The following is a 20,210-nucleotide window of genomic DNA, read 5'->3' as shown; positions in this document are numbered from 1 at the left end:
ATTTAATCCTGACGCCCATGGCTTGAGCTCACTGTGAAATAGACATGATTTCATTTTAAACAAGTTTTTTAACAGCCCTTTTAAAAAGCAAAATGGATAAGCAGTTATACAGGCACTTCTGAGGTAGTTGGAGAAACTTCGTATTATGCAAGTGGATACTCAGGACTTGGGAGACTGCAGTAGCAGCTGTGTCTCCGACGACTGCATGGCAGTGACAGGGATAAGCCCTGGAAAACCATGCGGATGATTTAAAAGAGGAACTAGTGATGATAAGGAAAAATGCTGTTGGCCACGAGCATGCAAAGATTTGGATAGAATTATTTCATACGTATGAGTGAAAAATCAATATTTTATATTCGTGTTTTGGATATTGTCTGATTTAAAATATCAGCGATGGGTGCTGTTTAACGATGCAGCTGTTTAATCAACATTTATAAAATGTATACATTCATGTTCAAAATCTTTAGATCTTCTCACCAGAAAATTGGGAGATGACTCTGTATGTGTGGCTGCCTTATATTCAAGCCCCGAGATAACCAAGAACCTGGTTTCCCTACTCTGCACTTAACATGTCTTTTCTGATGCATTCTTTTTTTTTTTTTTTTTAAGATTTTATTTATTTATTTGACAGACAGAGATCACAAGTAGGCAGAGAGGCAGGCAGAGACAGAGGGGAGGAAGCAGGCTCCCCGCTGAGCAGGGAGCCCGCGGGGCTCGATCCCAGGATGCTAGGATCATGACCTGAGCTGAAGGCAGAGGCTTTAACCCACTGAGCTACCCAGGTGCTCCTGATGCATTCTTTTTTAAGGCTGAGGCTAATCATGTTAACTTCATCTCTCTCTAGAATAGCTTTAGAGGACAGGACTGTTGTCTTTTTGCTATAACCCCTCCCAAATGGAGTTTTCCCCTCCTGTGATGTGGGAACGGTCACTGGTCTGTCTTCTCATGGTCCTTGTGAAACAAGGTGATCTGTAAGGACCCATCCTGGCTGTAATTTTTTTTTTTTTTTTTGAATTTTTGCTTTTTGGTTTACTGAGTGTCTGTGTTGCTTTAAAACTTTTAAGCCCTTGGTGTGTAGGGCTAAAAGCATGAACCTTCCTCTAGGACGTGTGGCTTCTAGGTCAGAGGGAGTCAAACACTGGCCAGCAGTTTGGTCTTGAGACACAGACCACCCTTAAGTCTGGGGAGAAAGAGAAGAAGAATAAAAGGTCTCTCCCAGGATGATCATTGGAGTTTCTCTTTCATTAATAAGTCAGGATTTTCTAGCTAAACAAGGGACTGGGACGAGGACTAGGAGAGTATCTTAGAAGAAAAAGTCATGTGCATAGGCTGGGAGGTAAGAGAAGATAGTATGTTCCAGCAACCAGTGAGTGTATCTCTGGAAGGAGAGGCACTGCAGGACCAGGAAAATGATGCATCCAGAAATGCAAATGTTGGCCATGGGGTCAGAGAAGGTAGACAGCAGCGGGCGTTTCATGCTGCTAGTGCTGCCTCCTAGTGGATCAGCAGGAGATGGGTGGGAGCAGCTGGAAGCCACTCTGGAGGGAGACCCCAGAGGTTGACAAGCCGGGATAGATTGGTGCACATGGCAGCAGATGTGGGCATTCTGTGGCAGAACAGCCTGGAATGGGATGTCTGTGATCTGAGCACTCAGGAGAGGTGTCCTGCCCCCAGACTCTTTGGTCGAGAGCTGAGGTGGGCCCGATTCCACTATGGAGTTCTCTTGAGCCAGATGAGACTGTAGGAGTTGTGTTAAAATGCATTCTGCTGAGGAAAGAGGGATATATTTACCTTTCCTTCCTCCTCCCTTTCTTCCTGTTTCTTTTTTTTCTTTTCATTTAAATTCCAGTACATCTACCTCCCTTTTAGGTGTTGCTGTATGTGCTTAGAGCAAATGCATGAGCTGAGGTGGGAGGCAGTCTTCTGAGCTGACTCAGATGAGGGCCTAAGGGGATCCTGATGAAGAAACACTGCTCTGAGTTCACTGCTGGGGACAGAGAAGCTTGGGGGCAGTAGCTGGTGATGGGGAGGCAGTGGTGAGGAAGGGGTGAGAAACTCCAAAGAGTTGGCAAGGTCTATGAGACAGGAACAAGTTACTGTGCATGCTGGCCATGGTTTTCATGGTTTTCACTAAACGCCGCTGGGGACAGATGGTATACACAGCAAAGGATATGGGCTTTGGGGTCAAGTTAGAGTTGGAACCCCCACTGAGCTATTTGTCTACCATATGACTCCGAACAAGTTGTTAAACCTGAGTCTGTCAGTAGTTCTGATGCTTACGTCTTAGTTTTTAAGGATTTATGGACCCACATGAGTATTTCATAGGTGGTACATATGTGTGGTCACCGTTATACACCTGCACCAGCCTGTGACCCCCAGTAAATAATGAGAACTATCTTGGGAGTACGGCAAACACGCAGCCCAGCAAACATGAGCAGCCAGTACTTCCCAGTCAAAATTCTCAACGTGGAGCTTTTACGTTCTCAGGGGTCCTTAGCTAGGCTCTGATGCTGGCTGAAGTCCAGGTGTTTGTAAGTCTTGATTGAACAAGGGGCCAAATCCACACTGACTTTGTCCGAAAGTGAAGAATGGCTGCCTTTCTGGTCTTTTGAGTCCTCATGCAGTTAGGTTTTCTGTTGTCAGAATCTCAGTGCCTTTGAGCACCTTTTTACTTAAGTATTCTTTTAGGCCATTCATTTAAAGGCATGATCCCCTTCTTGGAAGCTTACAGAACCAACCACAGACAAATTTATAGTAATTCATGTAAAAGCTGTCACTAGACCACAGGCTTCTCACAGATGTAGCCAAAACTGCACGGGAAAGTTTCCTACAGGGATGAGATGGAGATGCGCACTTAATGGTTGTAGCATATGGAGATGTTCATTAAGACTCTTCTGTCAAAGGGGGTCTGGACTGAGTCCAAAGGTGGGTCTCACTTAGTATCTGAACGAATGCTATGGGGGTTAAGCTAGTGATCACTGGGCTAGTCTGGCTACTCCGTCTCTGAAGGATTGTTTCGACATGCCCCTGGATGATAAGGCCCTTGGAATGATACACTTCATCTGAAGTGGGGTTCTTTACCCCACTCTTATTTTCGTGCTTGAGGATTCCCCTTTGTACCTCACTATGTTATCCTAGTAAGGACTCAGACAAATGCATCAAGGAATCAATAAACACTATTCAAGTAGGAGATAAGTCTTGCTTGGAAAAGTTCAAGAATGACACAGGTCTAGTTAGATTTTTCTATTATGTTAAGGGATATAACCATAATGACAAAGAATCTAAGTAAAGGATTGAAGTTTTGGATGACCACAAAGATTTCTGGAACTAAGCTATGCTGTCTCATCTGGTTTTAATCTGTAGCCATTGGGAGAAAATAACTATAAAAATAAATGAACGTTGCATTTAAAGGCAGATTTTCTCTGCCTTTAAATAGAACTATTTTAAGCTGTTGAGAAACCAGGCATCAATAGGGCCATGAACTGCTGACCTGGATTTGGTGGGCTGTGCTTCCCTCCGCTTCCCTGCACTCTTTTGTCTGCTTGGGTTCTGCTCTCCTCCTGCTCTTCTGCTTACTCAAGGGAACATGCCAAAGCATGGAACTTAAATGTGTACTTAAATAAGTTCATGTGCATGCACGTACACACATACAGTTTGTTGTACTGTTTTGTATTTTGAAACTGCGATATTTTATGTAATTTTACAGAGAAAAAAAGCTTAAACCAAAAGTTAAAACTGTTTCTCTGCCCCTGGGCTAGGGAAACAATGCTCTTGAGGGAACTCCGTATGATCTTTCTGGAAGCAGGATGTATTGGGAGACTATCAATCAGGGAAAGACCAGAGGTACCACAAAGAAGTCAAGCTGAGTCTGTCAGAGCCAAATGAAGAATTTTAAACAAAGACCAGTGAGCCCAAAGCCAGATTATTTTTGTAACCTGTAGTACGTTATGTGAAGGGATAAAGCTAACTTGGTTTGTGGATTTGACTCAGTGCGTTATTTTAGATAAATTCCCAATGTAATCTAATAGTTCAGGAAGTGGAATTGTGTACTTAGTTTCATAGACTACTAAGTAATCTCGGAGTAGCAGCGGATGGATGGATGCTCAGTTGGCTCCATGTCTAAGGGGACTCGAGCATTGTGGCTACAGAGCACCCACTAGATGGTGCAGTACCTCTGTACTTGGCTGGTGCCTTGGCAGCCCCAACAGGGGTAAGAAGAAAAAAATCAACTGGCGGGTGGTATGGTGCTGGGATTCCAGAACTCATCTTAGAAAATTCATTAGCCAGTTTTCTGATTTATAATCTCTCAGTCCATTCTGTGTTATTAAGACCAAGATAATATATTTTTCTTCTGAAACCGTTCCATTATGCTAAATGGACCTTTAAAAAGCCACTGAACTCTGAAAGCATCTAGGTTACACTAAGACCCAACAGCAGTAGTGACAAATACTGTTACCTCAAACATTACATATAATGACATCACAATAGTGATCACACACAGAAAAAAATTTAAACAAGAATTTATTTCTTAAATTTACTTGAAAGATTAGAGCTGATACATAAGAACGTTTACAGTAACATTTAGAGTTGTCAACATAAAGACCAATAGCCATGGTAACAACTAGCACATGCAATTCACTACAGAGGTAAAAATACAATACCCTCTCTACGCAAGCCTTCTACGTGAAGTAGACGAGGTGGGGGTAAAACAGCACGTGAACTTTGAAGGATTGCACTTAAAAGATACACAGAGGATACACACCTAATGCTAAATCACTGTATTGTAGTACTAGCAAATTGCACACTTTCAGAGTATATTCAATAAACATTATTTAGACTACAGAATATTCAGATATCTGCCTTTAAAATGTCCATTTGACATCATGTTTTGGCATTCATGTTACAGTATTTGAAACATGTAGTTACCGTTCAGACAAAGCTTGTCTTTAAGGGGTCTTCAATGCATTTTCATCATGATCAATGGTAAAGCATGGGTAATGAAGTTAAACTAATCCACTTGAAGGAGCTGCTGACTACAAAAAGCTCTTAAAAATTTAGGAAGAAAAAAACAGTAGAGCTCACACCAAGTTCCCATTTTCTTTTTAATGCAATGTATACTAGAATATCACACTAATGCATGCTAGTAGCACACAGAAAAAGATTAATCGAAGAGATAGTACATTTGGCTCTGGAAAGCTTGTTCTGACTTATATCTGAATTGTTTGTAAGTATTCTGAAAAGGAGTATTTTTTCTGCTGGCAGAAGACCATTAGAAAGAATTAGGCTGTAAGTTGCTAGTTTACATCATCTTTGAAATCCATGAGTGAGCAATTTTATTAAATTTTTTTTTTTAGTACTATCTCCACCCAACACGGGGCTTGAGCCCGTGACTCTGACATCAAGAGTCGCATGCTCTTCCACCTAAGCCAGCAAGGCACCCCAACAATGACCAATTTTACATTAAACACCTTGCCGTTTGATGGCATCCTGTTCTCTATAGCAAATTGCAGTGAATTTTTAAAAGCAATCTTAAGGCAACAGAACTGAGCATGACCTGCAACAGAAAGCTATCCCAGCAATTTTAACAATTTAAAAAATTTTATATAGCTTATTACATTGACATATTACCCATTTCAACAAAATAACATACATATAGTTCTGAACATAGGACAATGACGTAGAATGTAACAGAATGGAGGAAGAGCTCTCCTACCTGATTCATACTTGGTTGATACATGCCAGTTAACAAATTTTAGAGAACTGTATAATTATCCTACTTCTACATTATTTCTCCTGATTTTAACTAGTTAGCTCTGTAGATATAATACATTTTAAAAATTTTGATTTCTACTTATGAAACTATTTAAATTTTCTTAAAGGATGAGCTTTCATAAATAAATGTCTTACATTTCTATTTCATGAACCTTGAACTTCACAGTGAGCTATAAAGATTAGGCAAGTTAATGTGTAAGGTTAAAATTAATTCAACAGCTAGGTAGAGAACTGATGTGAACACAGACCGTGTGAAAGGTTTTGCTTTTTCCCTTGCTTCTTTCTACTTACATATTGGGTATGTTCCTGAGTTCTGACTGATCCAAGTTTATTTTTTTTGTTAGGATTTTAATGCGTTTTAAGTTTGGGAGTTTTCCCATAGTTGCTCACCATTATGCCTTTGTAAGGGATGAGGGTATGGGACCTAACACACCAGTTAACAGTCAAACTGCAATGACAACACCTGTGGCACACTTGCTTGTTTAATTTACTCCTTTGTGAGACCAAGAGCATCAGAAGCAGTGCCTAGTTTTGTCCATAGAGAGACTTTGCCAGCATTACTTTAATGGAAATTTCTGGATACTCAAGATTTAGTGGGAATCACACCCATTAACTTATATATAGACTAGTTTTCATATAAACTAGATTTGTTTCTCTCTGCCTAAGTAAAATACAACTTACGTGTCTCCAAACAAAACAAATTATCTAAAGGAAAAAAACCCACAATTATCCTAAGACCTGACTTAGGAAAGTAATTTTGTACTTTAAACAGGTTTCATGAATGCATTTCTCTTGTTGGGCAAAGATGTACATCACATATTTGTCATCAAATCTAGGGCTATTTCCTCAAGGTTTATTTGTTAAACTAAATGTCTAAAATGCTCTTCCATCTGGCAGGGGTGGGGGGCACTCAGGGCACCACATTCTATGCAGGTTTCAACAGATTTGCTTATACAGTCAGTGTTCTTTCTGCAAGGACTTCATTCTTACTCCCTTAGATTATAAGCTTACATTTTTAATTGCCCCTGTGCCCCCAAATACAAACATCACCCCAGAATTCTTTTTAAAACTGGTAGAGGTGACCATTTTACAAATAACAGGACTATTTACTTGGAGGGAATGAAATATAAAACTGATATAAATTTGACAGATTCTTAGCAAGATAAATGTAGTCCTAGATGGGATCAGGCTTTGACCAGATCTAAATGGTGGTGGTACCATTATCCTGTTAGTGTGACTTTGGGGTCCCTCAGTCCCTATTTGGCCTCTCTGTGCCTGGTCTTCCTCATGTACTTCTCATCCTGTCATTCTGCCAATCTCATGTCTTTTCTCCCCCGTCTCAAAAAGACCGTGTGTGTGAAAGTGCTCTGAAACACAGCTGGCAAGAATACAAAGATAACGTCTAATAAACAGTAGGTCTACTATGAACAGTATTCTGAGAGCATAATGAGTAGAATTAGATTTCAATTGTCAATGTATAGCAACTTTCCTTCTTAAGCCTTTTATTCTTGAATAACGTCTAAGTATTTTAAGCCAGCCTGGTTTTGGTGACTTACAGAAAACCAAAACATACCTTCTGAAAATGTACTTCACACCACTAGCCTACCACTAATGATTTATGAAAATTTCTTCGTAACTTCTTGTTCCTGTCTTTAGCCCTGCCTCCTTGTCAAATGTGGTGGGCAGGGTATGGCAAAAATGTGAAAGTGGGGTTAAGTGCTAAAATCTGGAGCCCTAACTTACCTTTCTCTGGGAAGAACAGAACTTTCAGGAGAGTAGGTTTAAAATCTAAATCACAATGTGGAAGGAAGTCAGTCCCATCTATCGCAGAACTGGCAGGTACTAAAATACTATCCCTGAAGGGATCTTCAGGGGTGCCTGGGTGGCTCAGTAGGTTAAGCCTCTGCCTTCGGCTCAGGTCATGATCCCGGAGTCCTGGGATTGAGCCCCACATTGGGCTCTCTGCTCAGCGGGGAGCCTGCTTCCCCCTCCCTCTCTGCCTAGTTGTGATCTCTTTCTCTGTTGAATAAATAAAATCTTAAAAAAAAAAAATACTATCCCTTCATTAAGTGCCTTTATAACTGGGTATGCTCTGACATTTACTAACATCAACATGTACATTTTTGGATGATGCTTTATTTGATAAGTAGTGCCCATGTCCTCTTAGTTTGCTTCAAACACTGAAGAAAAAAAAAACACCTTCGAATCTTGGCGTACTTAAAAATAAAAACAAGTATGTGTCTTCACCTTAAAATGTGTTTTCATTTAACGCTGTATAAAGCGCTTCATCCACCAAGTTCTATAGTATTAACAAAAAGGGTAATGTTTGTGTGTATATATATATATATAGAAGAATGTTAAATAATTAAGGTCTTTAAAAAAACAATTAAAGTCTTAATAAATGGCAAAGAATTTTTGAAATGGCTAACATAGTTTGGCATTCATTCATAGCTCTTACCTGGGCACTTTGTTGAATTTATGAATGACGATAAAAAGCAGATCTTGAAAATCTGTCAGACTGCTTAATGATGATACTAATATTCAAAAATATTCAGACTTGAACTCCATTTGTCTCATAATAGGCAACATCATTACAATGGAAGAGAATGTCTACTAATTAGACCCACTATTTTGGTTGGTTTTGGTCAGACAAAAAAAGCCAGGTTCATATAATTATGCCACCTGCAGCTCTCTCTACACTGTCATTGGAATAGAGTCTAGATCTCACTCTTCTGATTTTTTTTATCTTAACTCTATCTCAGCCACTTTATTTGGTGCCTATTCTCACTAAAATCAGTATAGCTGTACTAAGTGTATCACTGTTTATTATTTAAATAACCCGTTTCCTAGCTACCAAAACAAAGTTTTACTTTGCAAATTTGAGACAAGCTTTCTGTTTTTCTTCAGTGCAAACATCCTGAAACAGCACAGTATCATTCAGCTATTCAGAAGATGAAGTCAGTTTATGTAGTGCTTGAAGAAGAATCCCAGATACTCTGGAAGGGAAACTGCCCAGGGGGGAGGACAGTTTGTTGTTGTCCTCAAGGGCAAATGATCATCTTCAGTGAGTGAAGATTATTTTTACCTGAAATAACAGATAAAATCAGCTTTAGTTTACAGGTACTGCTGAAGTTGTAAGAGGACTAGTCTTTACTGAGGCATGTAGCCACCTCGTCGGACAGTCTGTGGTAGGTAACTTTTAGGCATTCCTTCATCAATTGCAGCCTCCATCCCCACTGTTTCAAAACTCTCTACCAGTCCATCAGTATGTGGGCCAAAAGCATCTGCTACAGAAATTTCTTGAAACATTTTCATTTGCCCAGCTTCAAAGGGCTGTGAAATATCTGACATCTGCTGTTTGAGTCTCACAAAATCTTCTTCATTGACTGATGAAACTTGCTTTGACCTTTCAAAATGTGAAGTGTCTGGGCTGGTGTCAGACTGACTGCAGTTTTGTTTGAAATACTGTTGCCTGGGAAAACTGCCACCACTGCTCTCTGTGTTATCTATCAGCTGTAGATCTTCAGGCCGCTCCTCAGAATCTAACAAAGGCTGGGTGGACTCAGATCTTGAGAAGACTTGGACCGATGGAACCTGGTGTCTGTAGCCACTGTGCACCACTGTGGAATACTGGACAGTGCCTGAAGTGTTTTGTGCAGACTCATTTTCATCGCTGCTAGAAATGCTTGGCCTAGAGGAGGACATGCATGAAGACCCTCCAATACCACTGCTGTGTCCTTCAGTACTAATTTTTTCCTTCTTGAACAGGTCCAATGATTTCAGATCTTCTGGAAAAGGCTTTTTGTCATTTGCTGCCTCTATTTCCACAACACTTACATCAGTGAAATTGCCATCTGAATACATTTGATCTTTTGAATTAAAATTATGCTAAGAAAGAAAGAAAGAAAATGTATTAGTAACTCTGATATACGTTTACTCAAACCCTGAAACATATATGGTAAATTCTAGTTACAACTACAGAGAAATGCATCTCTGAAACTTCTCAGTTAATTCCCATGGTACAGACATAATCTGGGTCACTAGGTCCTGTCAACTAGCTGAACTGCAGGTACTGTGGGAATAATTCTGAGAAGCATCAATCAATGTATTTCACCAGAATTCCTAATCAAGTTGGTGTACAAAGACTACTTTCATTACTAGACTATGGAGCCTAGGATTACCAGGATAGAAAAACTCAAATGACTTAAATCTCGTAAAATGTATTCTAGATCTTAACATAAAATTCAACGATTATTAGAAGGTAGTAAAATTAAGATATTTCAGCTTTAAGGTGGTTAGAAGAATTTAGGTTTCTAGAAATCTTTTCAGCAGTATTAAACTGGTATACTGTTAAATTAATGCCTGCCTTACAACAGTCACCACAGAGCAGTATATACACATCAACTTTTCTATTTTCAAAGTTCCATCAAGTACTTTTCAGGTTAATAGAAGTAAGGAGTATTAGAATATGTTTATGTGTAATACTTTATTACCGTTTATTTCTCAATTTGGGCTCATCATTTGGTTTAACTCTAGAAATGTACCCTAATATGCCCATGTATAAAACAAGTCAGAGACACTGTATCTTACCCTAGGAGGTGTATGAGGTGACCACTGGGCAATATGACTCTTTGAAGGATCTGGAACATTAGGCCAGATATGCCTTTTAATTCTGGAGAGAAAAGAAATGTGCTGTTTGTAAAACCATATGTTTTAAACATATGCTAAACATGAGCTTAATCTAGCTATAATAAAAAACTGTTAAGTATTCAATTTAAAAAAACAAAAGTTGTGGCAAGTCACAAAGCCTTACAGTATACCCCTTTCCCAACAACAAAAGCAAATGTTCAATTTCCAACTAAAACCACATAATAAATTTTTACCTAGCTACCAGAAAAAACTTGATTTTTCACCAGAGTATTTATTTACCTTAATACAGTTCCTAACCCTAAGTGAGAGATCCCTACGTGTATTTAAGTATACAGGAAGTGAGTCACCTTGAGAAGAAGTTCAAATATAAAAATAAAGATGAGTAATAAGGTCCTGACTGACAGACTCTCCTGTGGAAACAACTATAAAATGTGGGTGTAATATAAAGAGCAATAAAGAACCTAAACAAAAATCGTATGATCAACAGATGACAAAAAAAGCACTGACAAATCATATGCAATCCTAAAAGACTGAACGCTTTCTCCCTTAAAACCAGTGATAATGCGAAGTTTTACTTAACCAGTGTAACAAGAAAAATAACTGAAAACAAAACATCACAATAACTGTCTTCACTGGTGAGCAGCAAAAATACTAAGAAATCCAAAAAGGTACTAGAGTAGATGAAATGTATCCAGGTCTGAGTATACAAGGACAATAAATTCTTTAAAAAATTGCATTTCTATTTCTAGCAATGAACTATTAGAAGACAAAAATTTCTGAAAATGCCATTTACAACTGTATAAAAGATATTTAGTAATGAATTTAATGTAGGATGTGTAAGGCCTATCCCACTGGAAATAACACACTGCAAAAGAAAATTAAAACCTAAAGAGAGATTAACATATCCCTGAAAGACATGTGATTTATGCAGACTTAAACTCCTGTTCAGATTATAGTTTTTTCTAAATTGACTTACAGATTCAGTAAAATCTCAGTCAACATGTAATGGGGTTTTTTCCCCCCCGACTAAGGAAATTCCCTTTTCATATCAGTATTAGTATCAGTTTATCAAATACTCTAGCCAAAATAATTCTGAAAAATGAACTATTAGAAGAATTCCACTAACTGCTCTCAAAACTTACCACAGAGCAGTAACAAGATAGTATGGCACTAGGATAATTGACATATAGATCAGTGGAACAGAACAGAGTCCATAAATAAATCTAGACGTACATGGATAACTGACTTTGGCAAAGATATCCAGGCAATACAATGGGGCAAGAAGTAAGTAAGTACATTTCAGTAAGTAAGGCTTGAATCTATGGGGGGCAAGAAAATGAACCCTGACCCTGACCTCATACCATGCACAAAAATAGATCATAGACCTTTGGCTATAATGATTAAAGTTCTAGAGGAAAACAAAGGAGAACACATTCATGACACTGACTTAGGCAAAGATTTCCTATGTAGGACATAAAACTCATCAAAATCAAACTTTTTCTAAACTCACAGTGAAGAAAATGAAAAGGCAAAGCCACAAGACCAGACTTTCCAAAACACATTTCAAAATAATTCTGTAATCAGAGTATGTAAAGAACTCTAACAGTTCAGTATTCAGGCAAACAACCCAATGTAAAAACTGGCAGAAGATTTCAGAAGATTTACCACACCAAAGAATATATAGCAATGGCACATGAAAAGACCCATTACTACTTACTAGGGAAATGGAAATTAAGATCACAATGAAACAGCTATAATTAAAAACTGTGACAGCACCAAGTATTGATAATAGGGAACAACCGGAAGGGCTCACAGAGCTGGTGAGAATACAAGATGATATATCCACTTTGAAAAATAGTTTGACAGTTTCTCATGAACCTAATTAAATATGCACTCACCACCTGACCCAGCAATCCCACTACTAGGTATTTACAAAAGATAAATGGTTAACATGCCCACGCAAAGATCTGCAGGTGAATGTTCATGGCAGCATTATTCGCAATAGCCCCAATTCAAAGAAACAGCCTGAATTTCTGTAACAGATGTTTGAACAAATTCTGATAAACCTATACTATAGAATATTATTCAATAAATAGGAAAAAGGAGTATATCCAACACTAAGTCTCAAGAACAGGTGAAATGCAAGACGTAATATAAAAAGATTATGTATTATTTGATTCTATTTATATGGAATCCTAGAAAAGGCAGAACTACAGTCACAGAAAGAAAGCAAATCAGTATTACTTGGGGCCAGAGATTGAGAGAGAGAAGAGAGCATAAATCCAGCAGAAAAACTGTAAAAATAAAAACAGGGGTACTTACAGGTCTCGCTTATTAAAGCAGAACAGTACTCCCAAAAGGGTTGTCAATAGGAACACTAAGCAAACAGGCACAACTATGGCTTCAATTTCTCCTTGAGCTAAAAACAAAGGGGTAAGGTAGAAAATAATGGTCAATGCCTATGTTGACACAAATAATGCAACTTCCCAGCCAGAGGATTGTTAACAGATGAAATACCATCCAGTTTTTGCAGCGTTTTTAACTTAAAGGTTGGTTTCTCCCCCGCTTTTCTAGCCCTTTATACCTTACACAGTAACCTGGCCACAGGGTAAGCATCAACTATATGTTGGCTAGGGGAATAAAATGACTAAGTTTATTTTACTGGACAGATAATCTACCCAGTTAAGTTACAGCTCCCAAACCTAACCATTTATTACATTTATGATCTGCCCTCAGCAGAATCTTTACAAAAGCTTATCTTTGAGATCTGTGAGTACTGGGGAGAAGTAGAGAAGTTGTAAAACAATCTTAATAACTGAACTACAGATGTGCTCCTCTATAAGGAATAAAAATAAAAGGTTCAGGCAAAATTTTTAGTAGCTATTTACTATTTTCAAAAAGATGGCATCAGGGCACCTGGATGGTTTGGTTGGTTAAGTGTCCAACTCTAGATTTTTGGCTCAGGTCATGATCTCAGGGCACTGGGATTGAGCCCTAAGTCAGGCTCTGCACTCAGCAAGGAGTCTGCTGGAAATACTCTCTCCCTCTCTCTGCGCCCCTGCCCTCCTCCCCGGTTGTGTGCTCTCTCAAATAGATAAATAATTAAAAAACAAAACAAAAGGCATATCTGATAAATGGCTAAGGAATTGTGTTTTTTTTTTCTTAAAGATCTTGTTTATTTATTTCAGACAGAGAGCATGAGCAGTGGGGAAAGGCAGAGGGAGAGAGAAGCAGATTCCTTCCTAAGCTAGAGCAGGCCGGACGTGACAGGGCTCTGGGATCATGATCAGAGCCAAGGGCAGATGCTTAACCGAGTCATCCGGTGCCCAGAATTTTTAAGAATCTTAAGTGCAAGGAGTGGCAGTAGTAGGAATAGTTACAACCTAAAAATCAGTAAGCATAAGATTTCTAAATAGCAGATGATCCCTAATCTGCATTTAAAAGAGGGCTTAATCAAATGAATCGCTAATTGTATAGTTTATATAGGAGTTACTTTTTAATGATTTACCTTACAGTTGTTTCTGGTTAAATCCTCCAGTCTCCACCTAATTAGTCTTTCATGGGAAGACTTTATAAAAAATAATACTGCAGTCACATACTATTGACTTAGTCTAATCTTTGCACCACACATATCCCTTTGTAAGTAACTTTATCTTCTACAAAGCCTAACGTAAATCAGTAAGTCAGATCAATGCTCAGGAAAAAAACCGTAGACTGGCAAATACTAGTTACTTGTATGCTCAGGTTTCATATACTCATATCTATACCAAATCAAATTCAGGCAGAACCTCTTCTGTACTCTTGCTAAACTTACTATGTTTTTATGTCTTGGGCCTTTGCACATTCTGTCCTAAGATGCACTCTTCTTCCTAGTTGTTCACATCCTAACCTTGAGGATCAAGTACTGTCTCCTTTATAAAATGTTTGATGATGAAAGTCGCCCCGACTAATTACCTTTAACTTCCTCCTCTATTTACTGCCTGCATGGCCCAAATGCCTTTCCATTCAATTACTTTGCTTATGCTGCATTTCTTCAAATACACTGTAAGGTCCTTTGGGAGCAAGGCACATGTTATAAGAACCCACAATAGTTCCACAAAATAGATCAGTGAAAAAAGCAGGTGATAAAGTAAATCCTATGCTCTAATTTTTGGGGAAAAAATGTATGCACAGATAATACTAGAAGGATATACAAATATGTTAGAAGATTATTCTAGATGAGAGATTAGGAGTGATTTTTCTTCTGCTCTACAGAATGTTACTTTCACAACCAGGATAGTATTTTAAAAGTTGGTATTTTTTTTTTTTTTAAAGATCAATTTCAATTATTACTTGTTACATATATTTTATTAACATGTCACCACAAATCTTATTCCAGAAACGATGTTCATTACTGGATATCACAGCAAAGCTCAGGATCTTTTATTATCTATTTTATGTAGTTATGCATTCATTTTCTCATTCAGCAATCAATCAGGAATATGAAGTTTCTATTTATCAATCACTGTGGTGGTACTTGGGGGTGGACATTGTAAATACAATTATAATAAAATAAGTAATTTCTATACTGATTCAAAATGTAGTAGGAAAAAGAATGAATGCAGCTTCAGTCTGCATTAGGGAGGCTAAAGAACAGCCAAAAGGTGAGAAGCTCACATAGGAAAAGCTCACATTAGGAAAAGACAGAAAAAGATGGAGAAAATCCTGAGAAGCTCAGGGTCAAGGAAAGAGATTATCAAAGGGCATGCAAAAGCAGTAATTTAGAAGGCATGATCAACAGGACTTTATACTTGGCTTATGTAAGCAAAAAAGATAGGAAAAAATTTACTACATCCTTATCTAAATTTCTGGCTTTGGCAAAAACCTGGATGGTTTTGTCAGGGAAAGAGAAATGTTATTTGTGAAGGAGAGAGAGGATGGCTGAAGTCACAGGGAGTGTGAATAGGCAGATAATAAAATGGGGCTGAGAATAGAGCTCTGGAAAATACAAACCGTTTTTAAAAAGAAGAGTGGAAAGGAGGCCAAGAAGGGAAGTACCAGAGCGGAAGAATACTCAGGAGGGCACTATTCCATAGAAGGACCAAGAGGCAGTTTCAAGGATGGAGAAGCCAATAGACTCAAATGCTGAGAAGTACAGAAAAAAGACGAAAAAGCATGCCAGGGAGATCGTAACTAAGAAGACTTCCCTGAGGGATGTGAGGGAGATTTCAGTGGAGTGGTGGCTGGAGGCCTGGTTTCAAGAAGTCAAAGACTGAGCTGGAGAAGGGAAGTAGAGTCAGGAAGGGTGGAGCCATCTTTCCAGCAATCTGCCTATAAAAATGATTAAGAGAAGGAGAAGACCACACTCGATTTTTGCCAGTGAAAATATGAACCCACTTAGAAAGATACAAAAATTCTTTCAGCTTTTAGAGAGTATATAGATGAAATCAGTGAGAAGCAGTTAATGAAGTAACAGACATGAGTTTTGATAGTTTAAAGAAACCACCAAAGTCAGATAAATACAAAAACCGTAATTTATGAAAAATGCTTTTCTATGAATCTAAGTCTGCTTTTAGTCTGATTAAACTTTAAAAAGAAAAAGAAGAAAAGAGCCAACATTACTTACCAAACTTTGGTGTAGTAAAAGTGAATTCTGGGCCATCCTTTCCACCTTCATCTGTGTATGCTGCCATTCGTACCATGTACAACGTGTCACTGGTCAAAGAGGACAATGTATATTCTGTGTGAGAAGAATCCACATTCACAGCTAGAAGAAATCAGTAAGTGTGGTTTATTCAACTGATCAATGTTTCTGATTTAGCTTTTGACATTGAAAAAGTATTAAAACACAAAAAATATTTTTCAGAAAATAACTTTCGTATCTCTGACATACTCTTCTCCGATAAGCACAACACCGTATTTCTTTAACAGGACCACGAAAGCAACCGTAAGACAAATTCTCAGGTGCCTCTTTTCTGATGATAATATACTCTAAGATGTATAATTAAGAAAGTGAGACTTAATATTTAAAAGCTTAAGGAAAAAACCAGTAATTTTTAATAACTGATAGTTTTATTACCAGTTTCATTTCCAATGATGGTTCTATAAAATATAGTGTAATTTCGGATAAATCCATTCTGAACATCAACAGGAAGTTGGTCCCACTCTAAGACAGCTTCATTTTTCCCCACTTTTTTTGTCCGAACTGTAGGTCCTTTGGAAGGTGCTAGAATAGAAGTATTTGATAACTGAAAATCATTATAATTCAGTATTATTACTAGTATTCACTAGAATTTAGTTATTTTATTTGAACACTGTAAGACATACACTTATTTTAAAAAGATAGAATGTCTTTGTTAATAGCAAACAACATATTTCAAAGAAAATGAGTTTGGACTTACGAGCTTGTTTAAGGTATGCTTTTATAGATTTGGGGCTTCCTGGTCCATCAGCAAATACTGGAGTAACTGTTATCAAGTAACATTTGCTCTCTGCTAGGTTCCCTAAAGAAAGAAGAGGAAGAGGAAGCATTTTTTTCCCCATAATAGAAAGTGTTAACTCCATTAGTTATTTTTACATTATAATTTCATGGTTATTAAACTTTTAGAACTGCAGCTTTTAAAATAAGCATGGTTTTTTGTGTACTGGATTCAAGCTTAACAGAGTAAAAGTTAAATAAAAGCTTACTTTTATTGCCAGTATCATGAAAATAAAAAATATAGTGTCAGTTAAAGTAAGTATTGTGTTATTATCCAGACTTACAATAAAACATTGATTTCAAATTATCCCTGGTCTTATAGTTTGACAATGTTTGTATATTTTAACTAATTCTTTGAGAACTACCTGAAGACCCACTGGTAAGAGCGAGGGAAATGGCCCTGGTTTGTCAGGTCACTGGGAAAAAAAGAATTAGTACTATTTCCCCCCAAAAGTTAAAAAAAAAATTTGAAGTTATTATTTATAAATCCTTTATGATCTCTTCAAATTAACAAAGTAATCTATTCCCGATACACAATAGTAAAAAATTTTTAAATTCTTTTTTACAGAATTTTACCTGTCCACATCAGAAAATAAAGTATTTATTTTACTGAAGTTTACACATTCAGTAAGAACTTTTATTTCCTTAACTATTACTTATAAAGTTAAAAAGTTATATATGCTCCGCTGCTTTCTTAAACAGAGTAATTTTACTTTTTCTTGATGACTCAGTATTATCAAGATGATGAGTAAGTGTTATGTTCTGCTGTAATACAGTGATGTTATCAGAGCTATGAACTATTAGGGCTCCCTATGCAACCTGCAGTCTCTGGAGATTATGCTATGCTATCTTAAAAACATTTCTATTGTCCAGTTATTACCAATGTAGGTATTCCCTCTAGCTCTACCTTGCTTTTGATGAGGCTGAGAAGAAACCAAATTAATTAAAATTGTTTATTAAATAAGAAGGCCAAATAACCTGTTTTATAAATCAAACTCACAAACCTTATGACAGGTATGTCCTTGTTTACAGCATTTCTCTAATTAATCATATTATTCATAGCTGAATTCTAATGGTTATCCTTCCGTACTTGGGGGAGGGGCGCACATACAAGCTGAATGTTTTCTCTTTAAAGCTGTTTTATCACTTCAAAGCCACACATAAGTTGTACCTTCAAAAGCAGGGTAATCCACCATTCTGGAGCTCTACAACATCATTACTCTCTGTCCATTACAACTTCCAGTTGAAAGACATAAGGTAATCGGAGTTCTAATTCCACTTCCCCTATTCAACAGCTTTAAGAGTGTAAGTCATGCAGATGCTACGGAAAAAATATTTTCTCATTGCAGGATGAGGGAGTTAAATCAGGTACAGGAAGAATGCAACTAATTACAAGCAGAGGTCATATAATATTTCTCTTTACAGTTTAAGTGTTCCTTTGATGATCGCAACACTTAACTATAAAGAGAAATACTATTAACCCCACTTTGTCCATAAAAAGACCCTGCAACTGAACGAGGTTATGTGACTTGGTGAGTGTCACACATATGGCAAACTAGATGTTAACTTTTCAGGGGACCACAGCATCTGTAATGCACAAAAAAATATGTAGAAGAAAAATCTGTCTGAAGAGTAAGACATTAGGATATCAACTTAAATTTTTTCTAACCAGGTATACCTCTTAAATAGGTGCGGTGTACTAATCCATCTTCCTGCTGCCAGTCTGGGATACAGGGCGATTTATCTGATAATACACACCACTCAAGGATGTATTTGTTTACAGATTCATTCGGAGCAGTCCATTCCACCCAAAGCATATTATCTTTGGGAAACGCTTTAAGATCTCTTACAGGGCGAGTAGCTTTAAAACAAAGGTTGAATAACCGATATGGTAAGTGAGCATTAAAAATCTGAAATTTTGATATTTTACATCTACATAACCATGTAGCCTTTCTATCAGTTTTTGTAGCATATAATATTAATATGTATTTCCATGAATAAAGGCACATTATAATTTACATATAGACAATTTATTTTGAAACTAAAATGCTTCCTTTCTCAAAATCCTTCAAATGTTTTCTATATGTAAATGGCTTTTTCCTTCTTTGAAAACTATGAACAATATATTTAAGTCATATTCATATATGGTTCCCAGAGTCTTAAAATAGTATTTAAAAAAAAAAACAGTAAGTAATCAGAAAAGACTGAAATGAATTAAGTAGTTTACTTCAAAGTTTAAGTGAGCCACCTAAGAATAAAACAAATTACTTGGCTGTTCACTTAGAGTAAGTTAACTATGGGGGCGCCTGGGTGGCTCAGTGGATTAAAACCTCTGCCTTCAGCTCAGGTCATGATCCCAGGGTCCTGGGATTGAGTCCCACGTCAGGCTCTCTGCTCAGCGGGGAGCCTGCTTCCTCCTCTCTCTGCCTGCCTCTCTGCCTACTTGTCATCTCTGTCAAATAAATTAAATTAAAAAAAAAAAGAGTAAGTTAACTATGTACTATGCCTCAGAGTATCTTCTACGTTAAGAACCACCTTTTCCCATCCATAAGTCAACGCCATCTCACAGACACAAACCTTTAAAGTCATAAGCAGGGATAGTTAAAACAGCTGCATCTGATTTGCCAACCAGATTTCTCGCTGTGAGAGTTGCTATGTAACGATCATTTGTGATGTTTACTGTCCATTTTGTTTCATTAACTGTGTAATTCTGTAAACGTGATTTCCATCTTGTGAGAGTCACTTCATAATCCAGAATTTTTCCATTGGCTTCAAAAGGAGGCAATGTCTGTAATAAAATATTTTAAGAATTTAATAAAAGTTAATCAGTTTTCTCTGTGTTCACAAATTCTGCTGTTATGTAAAACCTCTAAATGTTTAACTGAAAAAAAGGTACCTGCAACCTCATTTACAATTCACTACCTTAAGTAAAACTACTACATAGTAAGTTAAGACTAAACCCGTAACTCTGACTAGGAAGAAAAGTAGCACCATTTCATTAGCTTTTAGTTCTGTATAGTACCTGCACTGTGGCTATCTGGCTGTAAATTGTATTGTATTTCTGATTTTTTTTTTTTTTTTTTTTTTAGTATGGATACGCTTGCAGCCTTACAGAGTTGACAACGATTATTATTGGCAATACATTTCATTACTCAAAACCTTTAAAAATTATTTTCTATGAGGCACTCAGGAAAGTTCAATGACAGACAAAATCCTTCTCATAGAACTTTTCACAAATGCGTTAAGTATTTAACAGATATAACCTGCAGTTTATGTAATATATACAAAAGATTTGTGTTTCTATTTGTCAAATGTTTTCCTGATACTGAGA

The 20,210-nt window shown here is 37.3% G+C and overlaps 1 protein-coding gene across 3 annotated transcripts in view; it reads right to left on the bottom strand.

Moving 5' to 3' along the window:
* Positions 1-6,120: 6,120 nt before the first annotated feature.
* Positions 6,121-20,210, bottom strand: part of IL6ST (interleukin 6 cytokine family signal transducer) — a 55,535-nt gene continuing 41,445 nt past the window's right edge. For 2 of the 3 annotated variants that reach the window (XM_080804168.1, XM_080804169.1), the window contains 8 exons: positions 19,457-19,667; positions 18,558-18,740; positions 16,803-16,904; positions 16,481-16,627; positions 16,028-16,168; positions 12,745-12,841; positions 10,363-10,444; positions 6,121-9,660 (listed from right to left, as the gene is read on the bottom strand). In XM_080804168.1, coding sequence (XP_080660294.1) covers positions 8,923-9,660; positions 10,363-10,444; positions 12,745-12,841; positions 16,028-16,168; positions 16,481-16,627; positions 16,803-16,904; positions 18,558-18,740; positions 19,457-19,667 — 1,701 coding nt within the window. In that variant the 3' untranslated portion in view covers positions 6,121-8,922. The remainder of the gene's footprint in view (positions 9,661-10,362; positions 10,445-12,744; positions 12,842-16,027; positions 16,169-16,480; positions 16,628-16,802; positions 16,905-18,557; positions 18,741-19,456; positions 19,668-20,210) is intronic. The other variant, XR_013966864.1, reaches the window with a different exon arrangement.

The sequence above is a fragment of the Martes martes genome, assembly GCF_963455335.1.
Source record: "Martes martes genome assembly, chromosome: 5".
NCBI classification, from domain to species: domain Eukaryota; kingdom Metazoa; phylum Chordata; class Mammalia; order Carnivora; family Mustelidae; genus Martes; species Martes martes.
This window is presented reverse-complemented; position numbering and strand designations above follow the sequence as displayed.